Genomic DNA, 18124 nt, shown 5'->3' with positions numbered 1-18124 from the left:
AATACATACATACTACTGTATAACGTTACCGTTGATCGACTAAACTGTTAATAAGCACTAGCAGTATATTTAGTGTGGGCGATGATGTGACTTGACGTACACCTGTAGCATCGACTAGTCACGGATTGGCCGTTTTCCAATGTCCAGGTTGAAACGGATTTATCGTGGCTAACTTGAAATAGAGCATGTTTGATTGGTTATAAGAATTGCTGAATGACCAATCATAAGAATATAGAAACACCTCTATTCCCTTAGTTCAGTATGTTTTGCAATGTTTCATTGGTGTAGGGATGTAATATGGATAGATCTATGGAACCATATTTCCACCAATCAGATTGAAATTAAATTTGAGTTTGCCACTTTGATTGGTGGAAATTACGAGGCGGCCCACTCGCAACAGATTTTCGAATCACTCAACTCCCCCCCCCATTTTCCAAGTCCCGAACCAACATGACCCGCGGCGACCAACGTGACCGAGACCGCGCGGTACCACAACTCCTCCCTCCATGAACCAAAGGTCTCATGCGCCATGATGATATGCGTAGAAAGCACAGGCGCGCTTGGCCAAGAACAACCCGAAAGGTGGTCGCACCGATACCCTGACCCCGCAACAGCGTCGGGAGGCGGACGCGAAGGCCCTTGCCGACAAGATTGCCAAGAAAGCAGCAAAAGAAGGATGATGGCACAGACGAACGAAGGATAGCAGCTCCTTCGCCCGCTGCCTCGTCGTTCTAGTCGTCGGGGTCGCTTGATACCTTTTAAAGACACGAATGTAACCTTATTTTACCAGCATTGCGTCATATGCATGGTCGTTTGGTGAATTGCTCCATGTCCTGGAATGCAATCGCGAAACCAAGTCACAGCCTCATATCAGTGGAGTATATAGCTGTGATAGTTACGTGGGTTGTCCACTGCATAGCAGTCGCGATGGCTTTGTCCATGTTATGGATGTGCAAAAATTGATGATATTTTGAGTGTTTTCATCATGTAAGAATAAATAGATGATTGTATCTTACATCATAATAGATGATTCTCATTTACAACATATATCTGATGTGGCTGGGTTGTTCAACAGCAAGTACATACCCATCCCAAGTTAGGATAGATAGCTTCACTAAATACAACTTGGTAATACAATTATCGATCCATTGTCGGGACGCTCGTCTAATGTTTCGTTGCGGTAGGAATGTACTGGATATTCCATGGCTCATCTATTGCTACGATAAATAATTCATTTACACCCCTCTTTGTACACAATATCTACCTGGACTTAATATTTACCTGGTGTCGTTCACAATAATTACCCTGTTCTACAAGCTAAAGTGCAATTTGTCGTTTGGAAGTTGACGTGCTACTTGACGATGTTGGCCAGGACTGCCATGACGGTCCACATGCGATTCTCCGCTTCATCAAACACCAGCGATCGGTCCGAGTAAAACACCTAGCCAACGCATGAGCCATCCGTCACTCGTCCGAGTGCCACGTACTTCGTCGTCGACTTCCTCGGCATGGCGGGGCAGGCAGTGCAGGAAGATGTGGTTGGACGCCGCGTGCTTGAGCATCGTTTTGGTCACTTGGTACCCTGCAAAGGCCGCTACGCGCTTCATGGCTTGGTCTTCTTGCCCCATGCTACCCTCCACATAAGCCACGTACCTTTTGCAAGATCATGTAAGGGTAGGGAGGTCGTACCTAACCCATGTATCGGTGGCAACCACATGCGCTCCTTTCACCGCTTTCAGAGGGTCATTCGTCAGCGTCACCGTGGTTCCCGCCGCCTAGTTTCCATGCTGTGCATCGAATAATACACGAATCGAGGTTACCTTGGCCAATTCGAGTGTCTTCGCAACGACATCTGCATCCGGGTCGTATCCCCGAGGGGTCGCGATTTGAATATTCGCGCCTAATAGTCCATATATTGTCATGTATTTTAAAAAGGATTTTGAAGTGATTGAACGTACCCACGAGCGGCGCCGCTAGCATGTAGTCGTGCAGGACGTTGTTGCCGTCGCCGACCCACGACACCGTCAGGCCTTTGCCGGATCCAAAATGTTCCTAGTACAACTCACACCCGTCAGACCAAGCACCTCACGAGGCAGATACGTACCTGAATGGTCATGTAGTCCGCCAACGCTTGGAGCGGATGGAACTTGTCCGAGAGGGCGTTGATCACAGGAATGGAGCTTTCGTCGGCCAATTTCTTGACATCGCCATGGCCGTGCACCCGAGCCAGCAAGATGGAGCCAAAGCGACTCATGACTCGCGCCGAATCTTTGAGGGATTCGTTCACACCGAGCTGAATGTCGTCCGACGACAAGAACAGCGCGCGGCCGCCCAACCGCTGCATGCCGATTTCAGAGCTCAATCGCGTGCGCGTGGACCGCTTCTGGAAGATCATGAGAAGCGTCTCGCCTTGGAGGACCGTGTTTTCGATGTTTCGCTTCTTGAAGTCGATGGCGGTGTCGAGGAGGTGCTGGAATTGGTCAGACGACAGTTGATCCGTCGACAGGAATTTGCGAGGGATGGGCAGTCGCGACGTGCTAATGCATGCTGCGCCAGACCGACGGTGGATGGCGAGTTGAGATGTCAGCGTTCGACGAAGCATGTTGCCTTGAGACTTGGTGGTCCGTTGTCGGAATGCGCAACTGGTTGAAGCAGGGCACACTTTGATTGTGCAAAAGGAAAAGTTCTTGTGGGATATCTATTGAGTTATATGATTGGCTGAAATATTTCATTGTTGGTCAAGTGGATTGGCTGAATCGATTGATTTATGTCCAATTAGATTGAATTCATTTGGATCCCTCAACACCGCAATCTCTCCCAACCGAACGATATGAGCAGCAAAGCACCTGTCGCTGCCGCCGCCGCTCCCCCTGCTGCTCCTGCCGCCACGAATGCCGAGGCAAAGCAAGTCATCCACATCGTTGAAGAAGATGACGAGTTTGAAGAATTCGAAGAACACTCGTGGGGTGCTGCCCAAGAAGAAAAGGAAAGCCAAATCAAGCTCCAGTGGCAAGACGATTGGGACGTCGACGAGGCTGACGACGACTTTTGCAACCAACTGCGCCAGGAATTGTCCAAGAACGCTTAGGTTGCCGTAATCCTAGCTATCTAACGCTTATGCATGCCCTTTGATATGACCATATCGCTAGAACTGGTCCTTCGACCATTGAGAATTCCTGTCACAAGCGGGGGGTATACGGAAGGTTGCGAGGACCCTCTGAGCTTGCTACTTTACTCAGGAACGACAGCGATTCCTTCTATCCTTCATTCGTACGACAAGATCTGGGACACCATATCGGCATTGATAGCAGCATCGTCTGGTTGCATTTTCTCGCCGAGATGCCCTTCGAGTGCGCCGTATCCGGATACGATTAAATTCGGCATGCTTTGCCTAATTTAGGCGAGTGTATCCGGATGCTCGCTGGTTGGTGGGCGAGGCTGGGTTATTCGTGTGGCGCTTCAACTTGTCAATCGTCATGGGTAAAGTCCGCAAGTCCAAGACATATCGGCAGCATCAGCCGGCCGTGCCAGTCATCAAGAAGGCCAAAGACGTCGAAGAGGAAGAAGCACCAGAGGATAAGGAAGATGAGGCCATCAATGCGTTGAGTCGGGGACAGCGCAAGCGTCAGAAGCGTCGCGATGCGTTCAACAAGAAGATGGGCATGGTCGAGCGCACGATCCTTCAGAAGAAGAAGGACGCCAAGAAGGAATCCGACGGCATCTTTGGGGACTTTGAAGACCTCCAGAAGTCGTTGTTTTCCGAGACGACAGTGCCCGCCACCACGGCTGATGCTGCGCCGAAAGCCCCCACCAAGCTCACCGGGAAGCAAAAGAAACGCCTGGCTATCCACGAACTGGGCCATCTCAAAGCCGTGCACTCACACCCTTCGTTCCAGGCGAACCCGTTTGCCGCCATTCAAATGCACCTGCAGAACACAGTAGTCGCGGCCCAAGCGCCAGTCGCCGCCCCTTCAAAAGCTAACAAAAAGTAACCTGGTTGTCTATTATATACTAGTTACTCCAGTCGTCACCAACTCTTCAAGTTAAACCTCTCTAATTGTACATATATCCCTATTAACGTTAGATACAAACTACTCTGTATTGCACAGCAATGCCACGCCTCGCAGACCCCAGTGTCGCGGCGGTCGATTCTGCGGACACTTCATGGTCACCATGAAGATGATGTATCGATCTGTGCGCATGGGGTACTTGTAGCACGGACATTCAAATGGACCAATGGACCCGTACAATTCCTTCCGGGACTTGAGCTCCAGGTCCTTGGACATGCTGTTCACATGCAGCACCGGCAACGACGTGAACAGTTTCTTGGGTTCCGACTCGACCAGCGTCCCGTCCGCCTTGCTCCACGTGGCGCCGTCCAGAAAGAGGCCGTAGATCAAAATGCCTTCGGCGGGCGGCGTGCGGACCTGCTCGGCGCGCTCGAACGTCGTGACTTCGGTGTGGTACACGACATCGTCTAGCGCCCACTTGTCGGTCTTGCTGTGCTTCCGCGTCACCTCTTGCTTCATGGCTGTGAGCATCCCTTGCGGGTTGAAGAAGCCCGTGAGCCAGAAGCAGTTGGGTCGGCGGGTGTTGAGCCAGTTGCGGCTCTGCTCATCTCGCGACAGGAGCGACGAGAACCACAGCCCCAGCGTGGGCAGGATCCACGAGAACTCGTCGCCCACCGACGTCCGAAGCCACGACGGCGGCACCTTGGCATCGAAGATCGCATTCAGCGTCCAGCTCAGTTCCTCAGTCATCACGACTTCGCCTCGAATGGCCATTTGCAGCTGCGACAGCATCGTGCGCACTTTGGAAATCACGCGCTGCAACCGCTGGATCTCTTGGTACAGGAAAATATTGAGCGGAATCGTCAGTCCCCCCAGGCGTTGGATCTTGGCTTTGTAGTCGTCTTCGATGTAATCTTCGGGCAGCCGATCCGACAGTTCCTTGGCCTTATCACATACAACGTCCTCTCGACTGACCCCCGACGACCCCCCTCCGCCCTTGGGCTGGGTTTCGCCAAGGGTCCCCAGCAGCAAGTTGACTTCCTTCACGCGATACGTGAGGTCAGCGTTCGGATGCAGGCCAAAGATCTCGGGCGAGTCCACGTCCGGTAGGCTGTGGCAAAAGTTGCGGTAGTCGTCGATGGTTTCGGCTACGGGGATACGGTAGTTGAAGTCGTTGGGGATGCGCAGGATGGGCTCGCCGGGGTTATAACTAAACGATGGGTTGCACGCTTCGCTTTGGACACACCACTCGCAGTAGTAGTTGAACATGCGGCGATCCAAGTTGTCTGTGATCTTGCCTCCATATTGCACCTCTGACACCATGTACTGCAACGTCGGCCACGAAATCGGGCCATTGTACAAGTGCTTTTCCAAGAAGATCGTGCATGCAGACAAGTCGCCATTGTTGTACTCGTACGGAATGCACCACCCCAGCGGCCCAAACTTTTTGCGCTCGATTACGACCGAGTGCAGAAAACACAAGTCAAACAGCAACTGCCGCCACTGCACCGTCTCGACGCGCTCGAGCTTTTCTTGGTCCACCATCACCGTGAACGACCGCAACAAGCCGGCGTGGAGTCCCTGGGGCGGCTCGTTGGTCACCTTTGTGGACATTTGGAGCAGCCCGAGGGGAAACTGCTCGCTTGGTAGTGCCGTGAGGAAGAGGCGGAAGTTTTGGTCCATGGTTTCGCTCAGCTTGAAGATCACTTCCTCCATCTGTTCCATCAACTCGAGTCCGAGTTCGCAGTTCTGAAGCAGCACCCACGTGCCGTTGACCACAGCGGCGTTGATGGCTTTCAGGGCCACAGGTTCCTGGCCTTCGCCCATCGACACGACGGCCGGCGACGGGTTCTTCTTCTTGCGGGCCAGTTGCTCGATGCTTTCCGTGGGGTCGGCCCCGATCGACAGCAGAAAGATCACGGGTGTGTCCGCTTTCATCTCGTTGAAGATGGAATCGATCGTGTCCGTGACAGGTTCGACGTACTTGAGCCCCATCTGCTGCGTATTGCGAATAAACTCCTTGGTGCACAAAATTGTTCGATCCATGCGCAGCGCCCGCACGAGCAGCAGCTTCAAGTACGGCCCAATCTGCTCGTTTTCGGCGATTCGGTTCTCGTAGTCGGGGATCATGGCGTTCTCGGGCTCGTTGTCTTCGTACCACCGCCGCCACATGGCTTCGTTCGAGCTCATGTCGTGCGGCAGCGATGTGAAAAACTTGCACGACTGACTCAGCTCGATCACGTTGAGCCACGCTTCGTTCGAGATCCACGAGAACGGCTTCCGCCGCACAGTGTTGATATCAAGCGCCGCCCCGCCTCGAATAAGCAGTGTCACTTCTTCCCGAGTGAGCAAACTGTCTGTGACGAGAATCTTCATCGTGAGCAGCAAAATGAACGTGAGCTTGTCGCGTTCGTACAGCCCACGGTTGATGTATCGGTAACTGATGTACGTCATGGTCTCAATGATGTTGGCCACACGTTTGGACGCGAGCGCCGCCTTCTCTGCCACGTCCATGGACTTCATAAACAGCGCCAAAAACTGCGTCAGGGACGTTTGGTACATGCAATTCACCAGGGACATCTCCACGACCGTAAAGTACAGCACAGAGCCCCGCGTGGCCACGGGTCGGAACTGCTCGCGCTTCTCGTTGATGCTCTTCCGCGTGTCGGCGGCGGCAATGAGCTTGTCCTTGACTTCCGCCGCCTTTTCTTTCGTGTTGGCGAGCACCCCGATGAGCTCTTCGTCTTCGAGGAGGTTGCCCGTGTTGGACGTCAGCCGTTCCAGCAAGGACGCGTCCAGTGCCAATAGCGACTTTGTGTTCATATTGACGTCTTCCAGCACCTGCGCTAGCTGCTCCTCGAGTGCCTTTTGCTCCTTCCCAATCACACGCCCGAGCAACTGCTCTTCCAGCCCCTTGATCGTCACCGTAAAGTCGATCACGGTGGTCTTGGCCTGCAATTCTGGACCGAAATGCGGGTTGGGCAGCCGCGTGATAAAGTACATGCTGAACGCCGGGTTGAACTCCATATTCTTGTCCGACACGTTGATGGACAGCGACCGCCCCTTGACAATGATCTGGCGCTCCAGCACCGGGTCCATCATCGGGTCAATGTCCTCCTCCACGCCCGTGATCACCAGCGCCCGGCCTTCGCCCATGCAGTATTCGAGCTGGTCCTTGAGCTTGGGATGGTTGAGCGTCGTCGATCCGTACGTCGGCATCCGCGCCGACTCGCGATTCTTGATCCATGACAGCGCTTGGCCTTGCGGGTCCACGAGCAGCGGGTACCGCGACGACCGCGTGACCATGATCCCGTTTTGAATCGACAGAGAATCCGTGGGCAGCCCCTGAATGTTCCAGTCGCCGATCGTGCCAATGTCCACGAGAAACGTGATCACGTCCAGGTCCGACGTCACGGGCACGCTGCGCAACTCGCAGTCGGGAATGAACTTGCTTGCGACCATGTAGTGGCGAAAGTCCTGGTTGAACGGTCCGCAGTAGCTCACAAACGCACACGCGACGGCGCAGTCGCCCACCATGCGCCGCTTCAGGTCGGCAAAGTTGTTCGAGTCGTCCGTCCACCGCACGCGCTCGCCCGCGAGGCCGTTGATCAAGTCGGACGCTTGTTGCATCTTCCGAGCGAGGGCGTTCGCGCCGTCTTCGATGCGTTTCTTCTCGGACATTTGAGCCTCGAACATTTGCTGCAGTTCATTCAGACGCTCTTTGCACTTGGACAAGCGGAGCTCGGCTTGGGCCAGCGCCTTGTTGGCTGCTTCCATCTGGCCCTCGGCGATCATGAGCGCTTCGAGCTTAGGCTTGACGACTTTGGAAGCTTCGTGGTAAAACTTCATGGCGCGTACCCACGTGCAAAGGCCTTCCGCGGCCAGCGACGCGTTCTTGGCCACGGCGGGGAGAAACCCCTCGAGCTCCATATATGGACACAACAGCTCGATGGTTTCTTCGTTGATCTGGTCCTTCCCGATAGACCCAAACGTTTGCACGTTTTTGAGAAAGTTGGAGTCGCCCATCACTTGCTGTGCAAACGGGGAGAACGACGTCTCGATAAAGTCAATGTCTTGCTTGGCCACGTTCAATTTGGCTTGCTTGACGATGGTCAGCTGGCTTTGAAACAAGATCAGGACGCCGTCAAACACGAGCCGAATGATGTCGGCGGGCTTGGCTAGCTTTTTAATTTCCCCAATGTGCGCTGGTTTGATAGAGTCGATGGCGGTCTCGGCTTCCTCAACGAACGGTTTGGCTTTGGCCAGATCGTTCTCACACGCAGCCTTCTCGGCGCCGATGCGCACGGCATCCTCTTCGCATTTCGATTTGATCTGCGACACCTGCTCACCTTCCTTGTACGCTTCCGCACTCGACACCTGGAGCGACTGGAGCATCGCGTTGGTCTCTTCTGTGGCTTTTTGCAGCTTGACTTGCTCGTCGGCGAGGACGATCGACATGGCGCGGACGTCTTCGGCGCCTTGAATGAGTTTCTTGAGGCCTAAATTCACGCGCTGTTCCTTGACCTTGATCTCTTCAATCTTGATGCTGTACATTTTCTTGTACGACTCAATAAAACTCAAGTACGACTTGGGGGTTTGGTACACCCGTCGTCGCATCTTTTGAAAGTATTCGTCGCACAGGTCTGTGACAATGCGATGGACCATCCCCATGTGCGTCATAAGCGCCAGTCGCGTGACGCTGTCACATTCCATGGGGTAGTCTAGCACAAAACCCTTGGACACGGCGATCAGTGCATCTTCCGGCCACGTGAGGAACCAATCGATGGTCGGGCCAGAAATCAGCCCCGGAAACTTGCGCGCGCGGTCGGCGAACTTGGCGTTCAGGGGCGACATGCACAGCACCACGTGCAGGTTGTCTCGGACGCCGTCGATAAAGTACTGCTTCAGGTTGGCTTGGGTGTCTGGGAGCCCTGGGCGGTCTTTGACAAACGAATTCCGGAGGTCAGCAGTCATGGCCATCATCTCGTCCTTGGCAAACAACCCCGCGACTTCGCCCGTCATGAGCACCGAGTTGATCAGTTCCAAGAAGATCTCGTTCTTGATTTCCGAGTCGGTGAACAAAAACGTGGTCGACTTTTTCAAGTGACCTGCATTCTTGTACAGCAGACGCAAATCGTCCATGAACGAGTTTGTGTTGTACGTCTTGGTGAGCGTGATCTGGAACGCCGTGGACTGCGCCATGTAGGCCGCCAGCCGCGTGAGCGACTGCTTCCCGGACCCGCCGACCCCCACGAGGAGGACGGACCCGCGGGGCATCTCTAGCAACCGCGACAGACGCAGCAAATGTCCAAGTGCGTCGTCGAAGAGCACCAGCCGCATCATGCGCTGGGGGTAGTCCGTGTTGTACTTGCCCAGGAATTCATTCACTCGGTCACGAACTTCCTCGAGCGTTCCACCGGGTTCGTACACCTTGGGCACGACGTCGTCGACGACGCCCTCTTCGTTCTCGGCTGGGTCGCGGAGGAAGTTGACCATGTAGAACGGCACGCGCACCTTTTGCTCGAGTTCGTCGCCAAAGTGCGCTTTCAGCAGGTCCTTCATGTAGTTTTGGTACACGTCTTTGTCCTTGTAGTTGGTCAGCTTGTCGCTAAACACGCGCTCGCACTCGTGCTTCCATACCATGAGCACCAGTTGGCCTTGGTCCACCTTGTCCATCTTGCCCTGGCTCACGCGGAACCCCCCGCCCGTGGAGAACGTTTCCGCCGGCGTCAGCAGCACGCCTTGAAACACCCGGGACAGTTCGCGCATGTTGAAAATGTAGTGGAACTTGGCAGGCGTCGGAAGCAGCTTGGCCTTCATAAAGTTCCACAAGTCAATCGTCGCGCGAGTCAACTTGCCGCTCATCGCAATCGCTTCCTTTGTGTACGTGTCTGGTGTGAACCTCCCGGCCAGCATTTGACCGTAAATGTCATCAATCGACGTCAGCGACGGCAGCACCAAGTTGAACAAGAAGAACTGGCGCTTCAGCCGGTTCGGAATGTCGTTGCGACCGCCGCCGGGGTGGCCCATCGCGCCAACGTACTGCAAATCTTCGCACACTTTGAAGTCGCCGCGACGATCTTTGCTCAGAAAGCAAAACCCGCTGCACTCGATGATCAACCGGACGATCTCCAGTGTCGGCTGGTCGCCCCACGCGTTCACGAGCGGCATGCTGAGATCGTCGAGGAACACCGTCATCTTTTTGCCGTTGGGGGGGCCAAAGCTCTTACCCCCGCGCTTGTCGAGTTCGCTTTCCACGGCGGTTTGAAACATGAACGCCGTGGTGGCGCTACTAAAGTTGACGCGCTTGACCATCATTGTGTCGGGGTTGAGTCCGTTGAAGTACATGAGCGCGCACGACGACTTGGCCGTGCCGAGGCCGCCGACCATGAGCACGGGCTTCTTCTGCTTGTGTAGGTTTTCAATCAGGTACAACGTGCGCACCGAGTCCATGGTCGGAACGAGCAAGTTGGAAAAGTCGAGCTTTTCGCCCTTGGGGTACTCCCACTTGGGGGGGCGCCACAGCTTCCACTCGTACGTGGACGCGTCCACGTAGTACTCGTAGCACAGGTACCCCGGGTCGCATATGGGCATGAGGCCGTTGTCGTCCATCTTGCGCAGCCACTCGTCAAACTTGACGCGGTCTTCGGGCTCGAGCAGCCCCCCCACGCTCCACGTGATACAGTACAAGAACAACTTCTCCAAATGCTTGGGGAGAATCGCCGGGTCCTCCGACAGGTAAGTGCCGTGGTCGCCCATGAGCAGCCCCGTCATGAGGCTGTACAGCCGCGACGCTTGGCCGACGCGGGACACGGGCATGACGCCGTTGGTGTTGCGGTTGAGAAAGTCAAACGCAATACCGCATAACAAGGGCGTGTTTTCGCCCATGTACTTGAGGAATAGCTGCCGCAGCGTCTCCTGGTGCGACGTCGGTCGCCGCCGAATCCATGCCTCCACGACCGGCGCCCAATCCAGATCCGTGTCAGACACAAACACAATGCCGGCGCGGGACACGGTGGCGGGGGAGGCGTTCACGAGGGTCTCCACCTCAAACATAAGCTTGACGTTGTCCGTCATGGGCATGCGATCTCCGTTGGCCAGCGTCAGGATCTTGTTGTCGTCTAGCACCGTGTTGAGGTCTTCGATCCAAATGGCGTCGACTGGACCGTCGCAGATCATCCACATGTTAAACTTGTTGCTCTTCTGGTTGTATTTGGACCACATGGCGGCAAACACCCCCGTCGTCCACTCGCCAGACATCGGGTCCACTTCGCCGTACATTTCCGCGGCGCGAATCGCCTTGGGGTTCAGGCGCGACTGCTTGTGGTTGATCGTAGTCGTGATCGTCAACGCCTGCTGCAGCACTTCAAAGATGCGCGACTTGCCGCCACCCGTGGGCCCCACCAGCATGATGCCATGTCGTACGAGCTGGGTTTCGTACAGCTGAATGACCTTGTTGAGCCATCCGGCGTGGTTGACCAGCCCCTGCTTGTCGATTTCCGTGAGAATCGTGGCCTCTAGCTCTGGGTACACGCCCTTTGGCGGCGGCGGGATCGTCGGGAACAAGTCCTGCAGCAGCGACAGAAACAAAGGCACGTCTTGCGCGACCAGCTTGGACAAGTTCATGTCTCGGAGGGTTTGGAACAGCAGCTTGGCTTCCAAGTCCGTGCGGTTGTCGCGTTTGATCTTGCCGGCGGACCGCAGCACAGCCAAAATGTTGCGCAGGCCCCAATCGTAGTGCTTTTGCGCACTCAGCTGCTCCTTGCACGTCGAGTACAAGATGAAAAACTTCTTGGCCAGTTCCTGGTACTCCAAGTACCCCACCGAACACAGCTTGACCTTCATGATGATTTCAAAATCTGGCACCATCATGGCTACGCCGCGGAACAGCGCCTTGAGGTTCTCGGGCAATTCCTGTCGACCAGCGTACCCGGGGTTCATCGTAATGAAGAACCCGCACACAGGGCTCAACAAGATGTTTTGCGGGTCGCCGGGGAACTGAAAAAACTTGGTGGCTGTCTTCTTGGCGTTCTGAATTGCCAGAACTTGCTGCGCCACGACACTCAGCACGGGCAACTGAATGCGATTGAACTCGTCAAAGCAGCCCCACAGCCCCCCCTGGCACAGCCCCTTGAAGATCTTGGCGCAGTCCGTGTACTTTTGCTGATCCGTGCAGTTGGTCACCACGACGTAGATGCCGAGCGTCCGCCCCAAGTCCTTGACCGTCTCCGTCTTGCCCGTACCGGCCGGTCCGGCGGGGGCTCCCCCAAAGTACATACCCAGCGCTTGGGCGAGCGTGATGTAGCACCGATCGGTGAGCGGCGTCACGACGAGGCGCTCCTTGGAGCCAAGGTACTCAAACTGGTAGTTGAAGTCGACGTCCGTGATGCTCACGACGCACGCGCCGTCGGTCGTGAATTCATCCGCGTTGTTGGGGCGCCAGTACATGCGCGCCTGCTTGAGCCATTCAAAGTCGTTGGCGTCGGCGATCTTCTTTTGCTTGTGCAGCAACGCCAAGTCGCTCATAACGTCGCGCTGATGGACGTGAATCGTCACGAGGGTTTCGATCTTGACTCGGTTTTGTTTCGACCCGAGGTCCTGCAGGCACCACGACGAGAGCTCGATCAGCACTTGCAGCTGCTTTTGACTCATGTCCTTCATCGAGTTCTTCTTGGTGCGGCACTGCTCGAGCGCCGCCTGGACGTCCGCGGTCCACATCATCTGAATCCCGAGCAGTGCAAACTGAGCCACATACCGATCCACAAACTCTCGCATGCGCTTGATGTCGGCACTCATGGCCGCGACGTCGGACGCGCAATGGCGGCAAATGTCCTTCATGGTCAGTTGCATGGACAAGAGCAAGGACGCGAGCCAGTCTTCGATGTTGCCTTGGGCCTTGACGATCGACGAGAACCGGACTTCGTCGCCGGCCGAGATCATCGTGTGGATGAGCGTCTTGTCCTTCTTGTCGTGGAGCACCTTTTCGATCGAGTCAAACACCTTCTCGTAGTGCTCGTTCATGCTCAGGGGGTCGCTGCCCTGGGACAAAATCATGAGCAAGCCCGGGTTGGACACAAAGTAAAACCGCGGGAACTTGTTTCGCTTTTGCTCGAGGTACCCTTCGAGGGACTTTTGGCACTTTTCCAGCTCGGCGTACATGGTGGGCAGGCACGACTTGAGCAGCTCACTGGCGCAGCACTGGACGACGTTTTTGATTTCCACCGACTTGGTCATGATCTTGGCCCAGTCCTTGTCAATCTTTTGAAATTTCTTGGCTTCCACGGGCATCTGCTTGGCGATATCGCCCCCCGTGAACACTGACTCGAGCGAACACCACAGCATTTGCACCTTGATCCACCGCTCCAGCGTCTCGGACGTGTCGCTGAGCGTTTCGAGCTTTTGCTGGGCCACTTCCTTGAACGGCAGCACGTGGCGCATACTCAGCATCGTCTGCAGGTTCATCTGCGTCTCCTCGAGCTCTTCGACCACGGGCACGACCCCCTTGAGCACGGGCACGGCGCGGTTCTTCCAGTCGTTAAACTGAAACTCCTCCGTGCTCCAGTGTTGTTCGATCTCGGCCAGTGCAATCTCAATCTTGAGCTGCTTGTCGGCGCCGTCTGTGATTTCTTCAATCTCGACTTTGAACGCAACAATGTTGGCGTCCATGAGCGCCTGCAGTTTAAAGTCGGCGGCGTTCACGTCGAACGTGGTGCTGGTCCTGTCCATGACGGCGTCCCAATGACGCGGCTTGATCGACGCCTTGCTGAGTTCCTGCAGCAGCGGCAGGATGTCGGTAAAGTCATCAATCATTTTCTTGAGCACCGTGTACGCCTCCCACTCGCGCAGCTTGGCCGGCATCTTCTTGCACCGATTCGAGAACCCGTCGACCTTTTCCGTCATGCTCTGGATGTTGTTGGCCACTTGGACCCACGGAATGCTCTTCCACTCCTCCAGCGTACTGAGCACGTCCACGTACAGCCCAAACAACTTGTCTTGCAGCTGCAGTTCCTTCTTGGTCATGTCCAGCTCTGGGTAGCTCGTCTTGGGCAGTGCAAACAGCTCCTCGCCTGACGTGTACAGGTCCTGCTTGCGTTCGCGGATCTTGTACTCCTCCTTGTACCGATTCAGCCGCTCGACGGCTTCCGCGGCGCTGATGCCCATGACCATGGGTCCGTTGGCCAGGAAATCTTCGCGGAAGTGCTTGACGTCGATGATGAACTCCTTGATGTCACGCAAGAGGCCCCGCTTGAAACCTGCTTGGGTCTTGCTCAGTTCATCGGTCCTGGTTTCGGCGTGGTGGATCAGCTTTCGCCAGTTGCTGCGCAGGACAGACTTCTGGTCCATCTCTTCCTTCTCCATGAACCCTTCTGGGAGGTAGTACTCGAGCATCTCGTACATGTCCAGCACAGGGTTGATCTCCATGTTGATGCCGCTCTCGCGGGACCGAACTTCCTTGAGTAGGTTCATGACGAACCGGAGCGAGTCCAGGTCCACGACCTTGCGGTTCAGTTTGCCCATGGTCGATCGAAAGTACTCGGTCAGCGACTCCATCTTTTTGCGCGCTTGGTTGTGCAGGTTGTCGCTGTACTTGAGCTTCCACTGCGAGTTTTCATGCTTGAGCTGCAGTTTGATGTTGCGTGTATTCAAACTCAACGCGCCAATGTTGTGTGCCGCTATCTCAACACCACATTCAACACGTTGTCGCATATACCAGAGAGGTAGAGGTACGTACATGCGACGGCGGTGATGTCTTCGTCGATGATCACAAACGACTTGAGTTTGCGCTCAAAGTCCTGCAGTTCGGGGTTCTTTTTCAAAAACGTGTCGTACGACATGTCCTTGTTCTCCATCCACAGCCACTCGTACTGCTTGAACGATTCCAAGTACTCGGTCACGGTATTGCGCAGCCCTTGGACACTGCCCGTGAGCAGCAGCACGACGCGGACGATCTCAATGTCTTTGGTGATACGCTCGAAGAACGTCGTCTTGTCCTCCTTCACCACGTCGTTCTGGCCCCAGTCATATAGCTCCTTGGCCGCCGCCAGCACAGTCTGCGCCGCACGGTTGATGGCGAGTTGGATCTCGTCCAACGACGGATTCAACTGGACACGGGGGATGCTTAGTTGGACGTCCACTTCAAAGAACGGCCGCTCCAACATGAGGGCGTTCTGCCCCGCTCGCGACGCCACGCGCTTCTTGATCGAGTTGAGCGAGTTCTTGGTGCAGTGCAGCAGCGCTTGGTACATAAAGTGGTTGTAGTGCTTCTTGAGCTTCATCGCTTCTTCCGCAGACACGCTTTCAATATGTGAGTCCAGCGGGTACTGCGTGATGATCTTGAGCAAGTCCTCCACGGCGTTCTCGATCTCGATGTTCTTTCCCTGGAGCAATGCGCCTGCCCGTCGGATGTTGTTGCTTTGCATGGTCACAAACTCGTCCAGGGAGAACGACTGGTCGATAGGGAGGTCCACGAGCATGGTTTTGCTCACAATTCGCAGGTTCTTCTCCACGCGGTTCTCGATGATGTCGTTGATGTTGGTCACGAGCTCTTCGAGTCGCTGCAGACCCGTGTGGATGTGGTTTCGGTACGCTTCAATGTTCATGCTGGTCCACGTCAGCGTGATCATGCCCGGGCGCAGTTTGAACTCCATGTCGTTAAAGTGCGGCCGGAGTAACATGGCCGTGACCGGAATCACCTTGGTCACGATGCGGTCGTACTCGGACAGGGCAAACTGGAGCTCGTTGTAGTAATTCTTGAACTTTTCTTCCTGGAGCAGCACGATCTTGGCCGACTCGGGGATTTCAATGCCCATCCGGTCCAAGCATTTGGACTCGCGCAGCAACTGGAGGATTTCCGGGTCAAAATTCACATACAGCACGTTGTCTTCAGGGTGCCGAATGATGAGCGTGGCCTGCAGCCCCGCTTTGGCCGTGTCGATGTACTGGACCCACGCCTGGTACCAGATATACTCGAACGCGACCAGCGTCCGCGCGACCTTGTTATACATGCGGATGATGCGCTTGGCGTCTTTGCTAGCGAGCACGTTTTGGTTGGACTCGAACTTTTTCATTGGCTCCTCGATGCGCTTGAGCAGGTGGCGGCTCCATGTGATGTTGCCGGCGACGGGAGGCAAGTTGCGCGGGTACGGCGGGTTGTGCTTGTGGCGCTCGTACTGTTGCAACACATGTTCGAGCTCGAGGCCGTAGTTTTGAAAGATCACGTTGAACTTGGAGTCGAGGTCGGACTTGAGGTTCTCGCGCTGGAGGATGGTCTGGAACTTGCGCAATAAGTTGAGCGAGTGCTCGATGCTCGTGATGTTCTCGAAGGAGTCGTTGATGAACTTTTGCAGCAGCCCCTCGAGGTCCGAGATGCGCACGTTGAACTCGACGTAATCTCGGTCGAACCGGTTGTTGCGGTAGTCGAGCAGGTCGTGGTTACGTAGCCGGAACTCGCGGATCACGCCGTTGAACTTTGTAATCAGCTCCTCCATGCCCTCCAGCTTGTGTTGGCCGAGGGATGAAAACTGATGGATCGTCGTGAACATGTCGATGAGCTTGATCATGCGGCGGCAAAACAGGTCAAATTTGCCGAAGATCTGCATCTCGTTGAACTCGAACTGCTTGCCTTTGGGCATCGAGAACAGCTTGTCCTTCGTGGCGCGGTACTGCTGCTGGTACGCTTCGTTCAGTTTCAAGCACGAGTCCAAGTTGCGCAAGAGCTCCTCGGGCTCCTTGGTCCACATCACTTCGAACGTTTCGCCGCCCGTGATGCAGTTCTTGCAGTTGGAGATCATTTGGTTGGTGATCTTGGTCAGCAGACTCGCCATGCGCTCGGACGTGTTGTAGTACCGCGCGATCGAGTGGATCATCTTGATCGAGTTCATGAGTGCCGGCAGCGTGTCGATGATCGTGCTCGGCGTGCCCGAGTACAGCGGCACGATGAATTTTTCCAGAGTGAACAGGTACTTGACGTTGTCTTTGGCTTCGTTGGCGGCCTCGGTGATGCTGATGTCAGTCTGCTTCCACCGCCGCAGCAGGGTCTGGATGCGCTGCTTGGTGTCGTCGCTCACGTTCTTGGACGTGCGGCTGAGCACGAGGAACACGTCCTTGTACTCGTTCGTTTTGAGCTGCTCCGTGATGCTCGTCAGCCGCTGCATCCGCCGCCGCCAGTACTCGAGTTCCCCCATCGGGCCATCGTCGTCGATCTCGTCGTCGTTCGACTTGCCGTCGCCGGTCGTGTTGGTCTCGAGGTACGTCGAGATGACGTCGCACCAGTCCTTGAGCACGTCTTCGTAGTGAGCGATCACGTTTGGGGACTCGCTCAGCGCTGCGCCCCGCGTGCCGGCGTTCTCAAACTCGCGGTCCGGCCGACGCAGCTCCAGGCCGCTGTCCATGCTGTGCAGCGCTTCCTTGAGGTCGTTGGCGAACTTTTCCGACTCGTTCATGAATTCGACCTTCAAGTCCGCGTCGGCCTTGCCCCAGTCGTCCCGTGCTTTGAACAAGGGTGTGAACAGCTGCGACAGAGTGGACTCGAGATTTCGGAGCACGTTTGGCGCCAACTCGCCAAACAGCAACGTGCTGTCGCTTCCCTACATACAAAGATACGTTCTCCCCTTGACACAACACTCTATGTCATGGAACATGTTACCTTGAGCATGTCGACGGCTTTCCCGTCGGCGACAATTCGAAGGAAGTAGCAACACTTGGATCGGATGGGTAATGTGTTGCCTGCGGACGCCGACAGCCGCATCCGTGTCGCTTCAGCTCCCTTGTCCGTTGGCTACACACATACCCGTGAATAAGTTGCCAGACATGGAAGACGCGAGCACGTACGTCTGCTTGGAAGTGGATGAAGACCTTGGTCACGTCCTTTCCTGTGAGCAACTCGTCCAGGAGCTTCTTGACAGGGGCAGACCCCAAGAAGTCTGTGACTTCGCTCTGCGCCAAGGCGGGTTCGAACGACTCGAGGATGCGCTGACCTATCCATTGCATCCGCGGACTCGCCATCGTCGAGCCCTCCTCTGTCTCTTGCGACGACTTGCACAATGCCGCGACCTTTCGACTTGTCGAAGAAACCGCCAGATAATTTACACTTGGTTTCAGTATGCACACGTGTT

The 18124-nt window shown here is 55.4% G+C and overlaps 4 protein-coding genes across 6 annotated transcripts in view; 2 read left to right on the top strand and 2 right to left on the bottom strand.

Annotated features, from left to right (window-relative positions):
- H257_01551 (ornithine carbamoyltransferase) overlaps window positions 1-2668 on the bottom strand; it is a 3042-nt gene extending 374 nt beyond the window's left edge. Inside the window, exons 1-5 of one of the 3 annotated variants that reach the window (XM_009824815.1) lie at window positions 2105-2668; window positions 1959-2052; window positions 1821-1900; window positions 1690-1775; window positions 1488-1629 (exon numbers count right to left, since the gene is read on the bottom strand). In XM_009824815.1, the coding sequence (XP_009823117.1) occupies window positions 1488-1629; window positions 1690-1775; window positions 1821-1900; window positions 1959-2052; window positions 2105-2602 (900 nt within the window). In that variant the 5' untranslated portion in view covers window positions 2603-2668. Of the gene's footprint in view, window positions 1-1487; window positions 1901-1958; window positions 2053-2104 lie in introns of all 3 variants that reach the window. The other 2 variants (XM_009824817.1, XM_009824816.1) reach the window with 2 other exon arrangements.
- An 82-nt stretch (window positions 2669-2750) lies between these two features.
- Window positions 2751-3142, top strand: H257_01550 (hypothetical protein). Its single transcript, XM_009824814.1, has one exon. It carries the CDS (start codon window positions 2831-2833, stop codon window positions 3086-3088), a length of 258 nt encoding a protein of 85 aa, XP_009823116.1. The 5' UTR covers window positions 2751-2830; the 3' UTR covers window positions 3089-3142.
- Window positions 3143-3452: 310 nt separating this feature from the next.
- H257_01548 (hypothetical protein) lies at window positions 3453-18059 on the bottom strand. The gene is made up of 4 exons (XM_009824812.1): window positions 17841-18059; window positions 17656-17787; window positions 14743-17596; window positions 3453-14683 (listed from the first exon to the last, which is right to left on the bottom strand). Exons 1-4 carry the CDS (start codon window positions 18012-18014, stop codon window positions 4092-4094), a joined length of 13752 nt encoding a protein of 4583 aa, XP_009823114.1. The 5' UTR covers window positions 18015-18059; the 3' UTR covers window positions 3453-4091.
- On the top strand, window positions 3477-3992 carry H257_01549 (hypothetical protein; the record flags this gene model as incomplete). The annotated part of the gene is made up of 1 exon (XM_009824813.1): window positions 3477-3992. The coding sequence occupies one exon, from the start codon at window positions 3477-3479 to the stop codon at window positions 3990-3992; it is 516 nt and encodes a 171-aa protein (XP_009823115.1).
- Window positions 18060-18124: the final 65 nt, after the last annotated feature.

Source organism: Aphanomyces astaci (genome assembly GCF_000520075.1).
Source record: "Aphanomyces astaci strain APO3 unplaced genomic scaffold supercont1.2, whole genome shotgun sequence".
In the NCBI taxonomy this organism is placed as follows: Eukaryota; Oomycota; class Saprolegniomycetes; order Saprolegniales; family Verrucalvaceae; genus Aphanomyces; species Aphanomyces astaci.
The sequence above is the reverse complement of the archived record's forward strand: the minus strand, read 5'-3'. Positions and strand labels throughout refer to the sequence as shown.

Coding starts and splice junctions, on each gene's coding strand:
- H257_01550 (XM_009824814.1), top strand. CDS start 2,831: ATGAGCAGCAAAGCACCTGTCGCTGCCGCCGCCGCTCCCCCTGCTGCT.
- H257_01548 (XM_009824812.1), bottom strand. CDS start 18,014: ATGGCGAGTCCGCGGATGCAATGGATAGGTCAGCGCATCCTCGAGTCG. Junction 17,597..17,655: donor AAGCCGTCGACATGCTCAAG/GTAACATGTTCC, acceptor CTTTGTATGTAG/GGAAGCGACAGCACGTTGCT. Junction 14,684..14,742: donor AGACATCACCGCCGTCGCAT/GTACGTACCTCT, acceptor GTGTTGAGATAG/CGGCACACAACATTGGCGCG.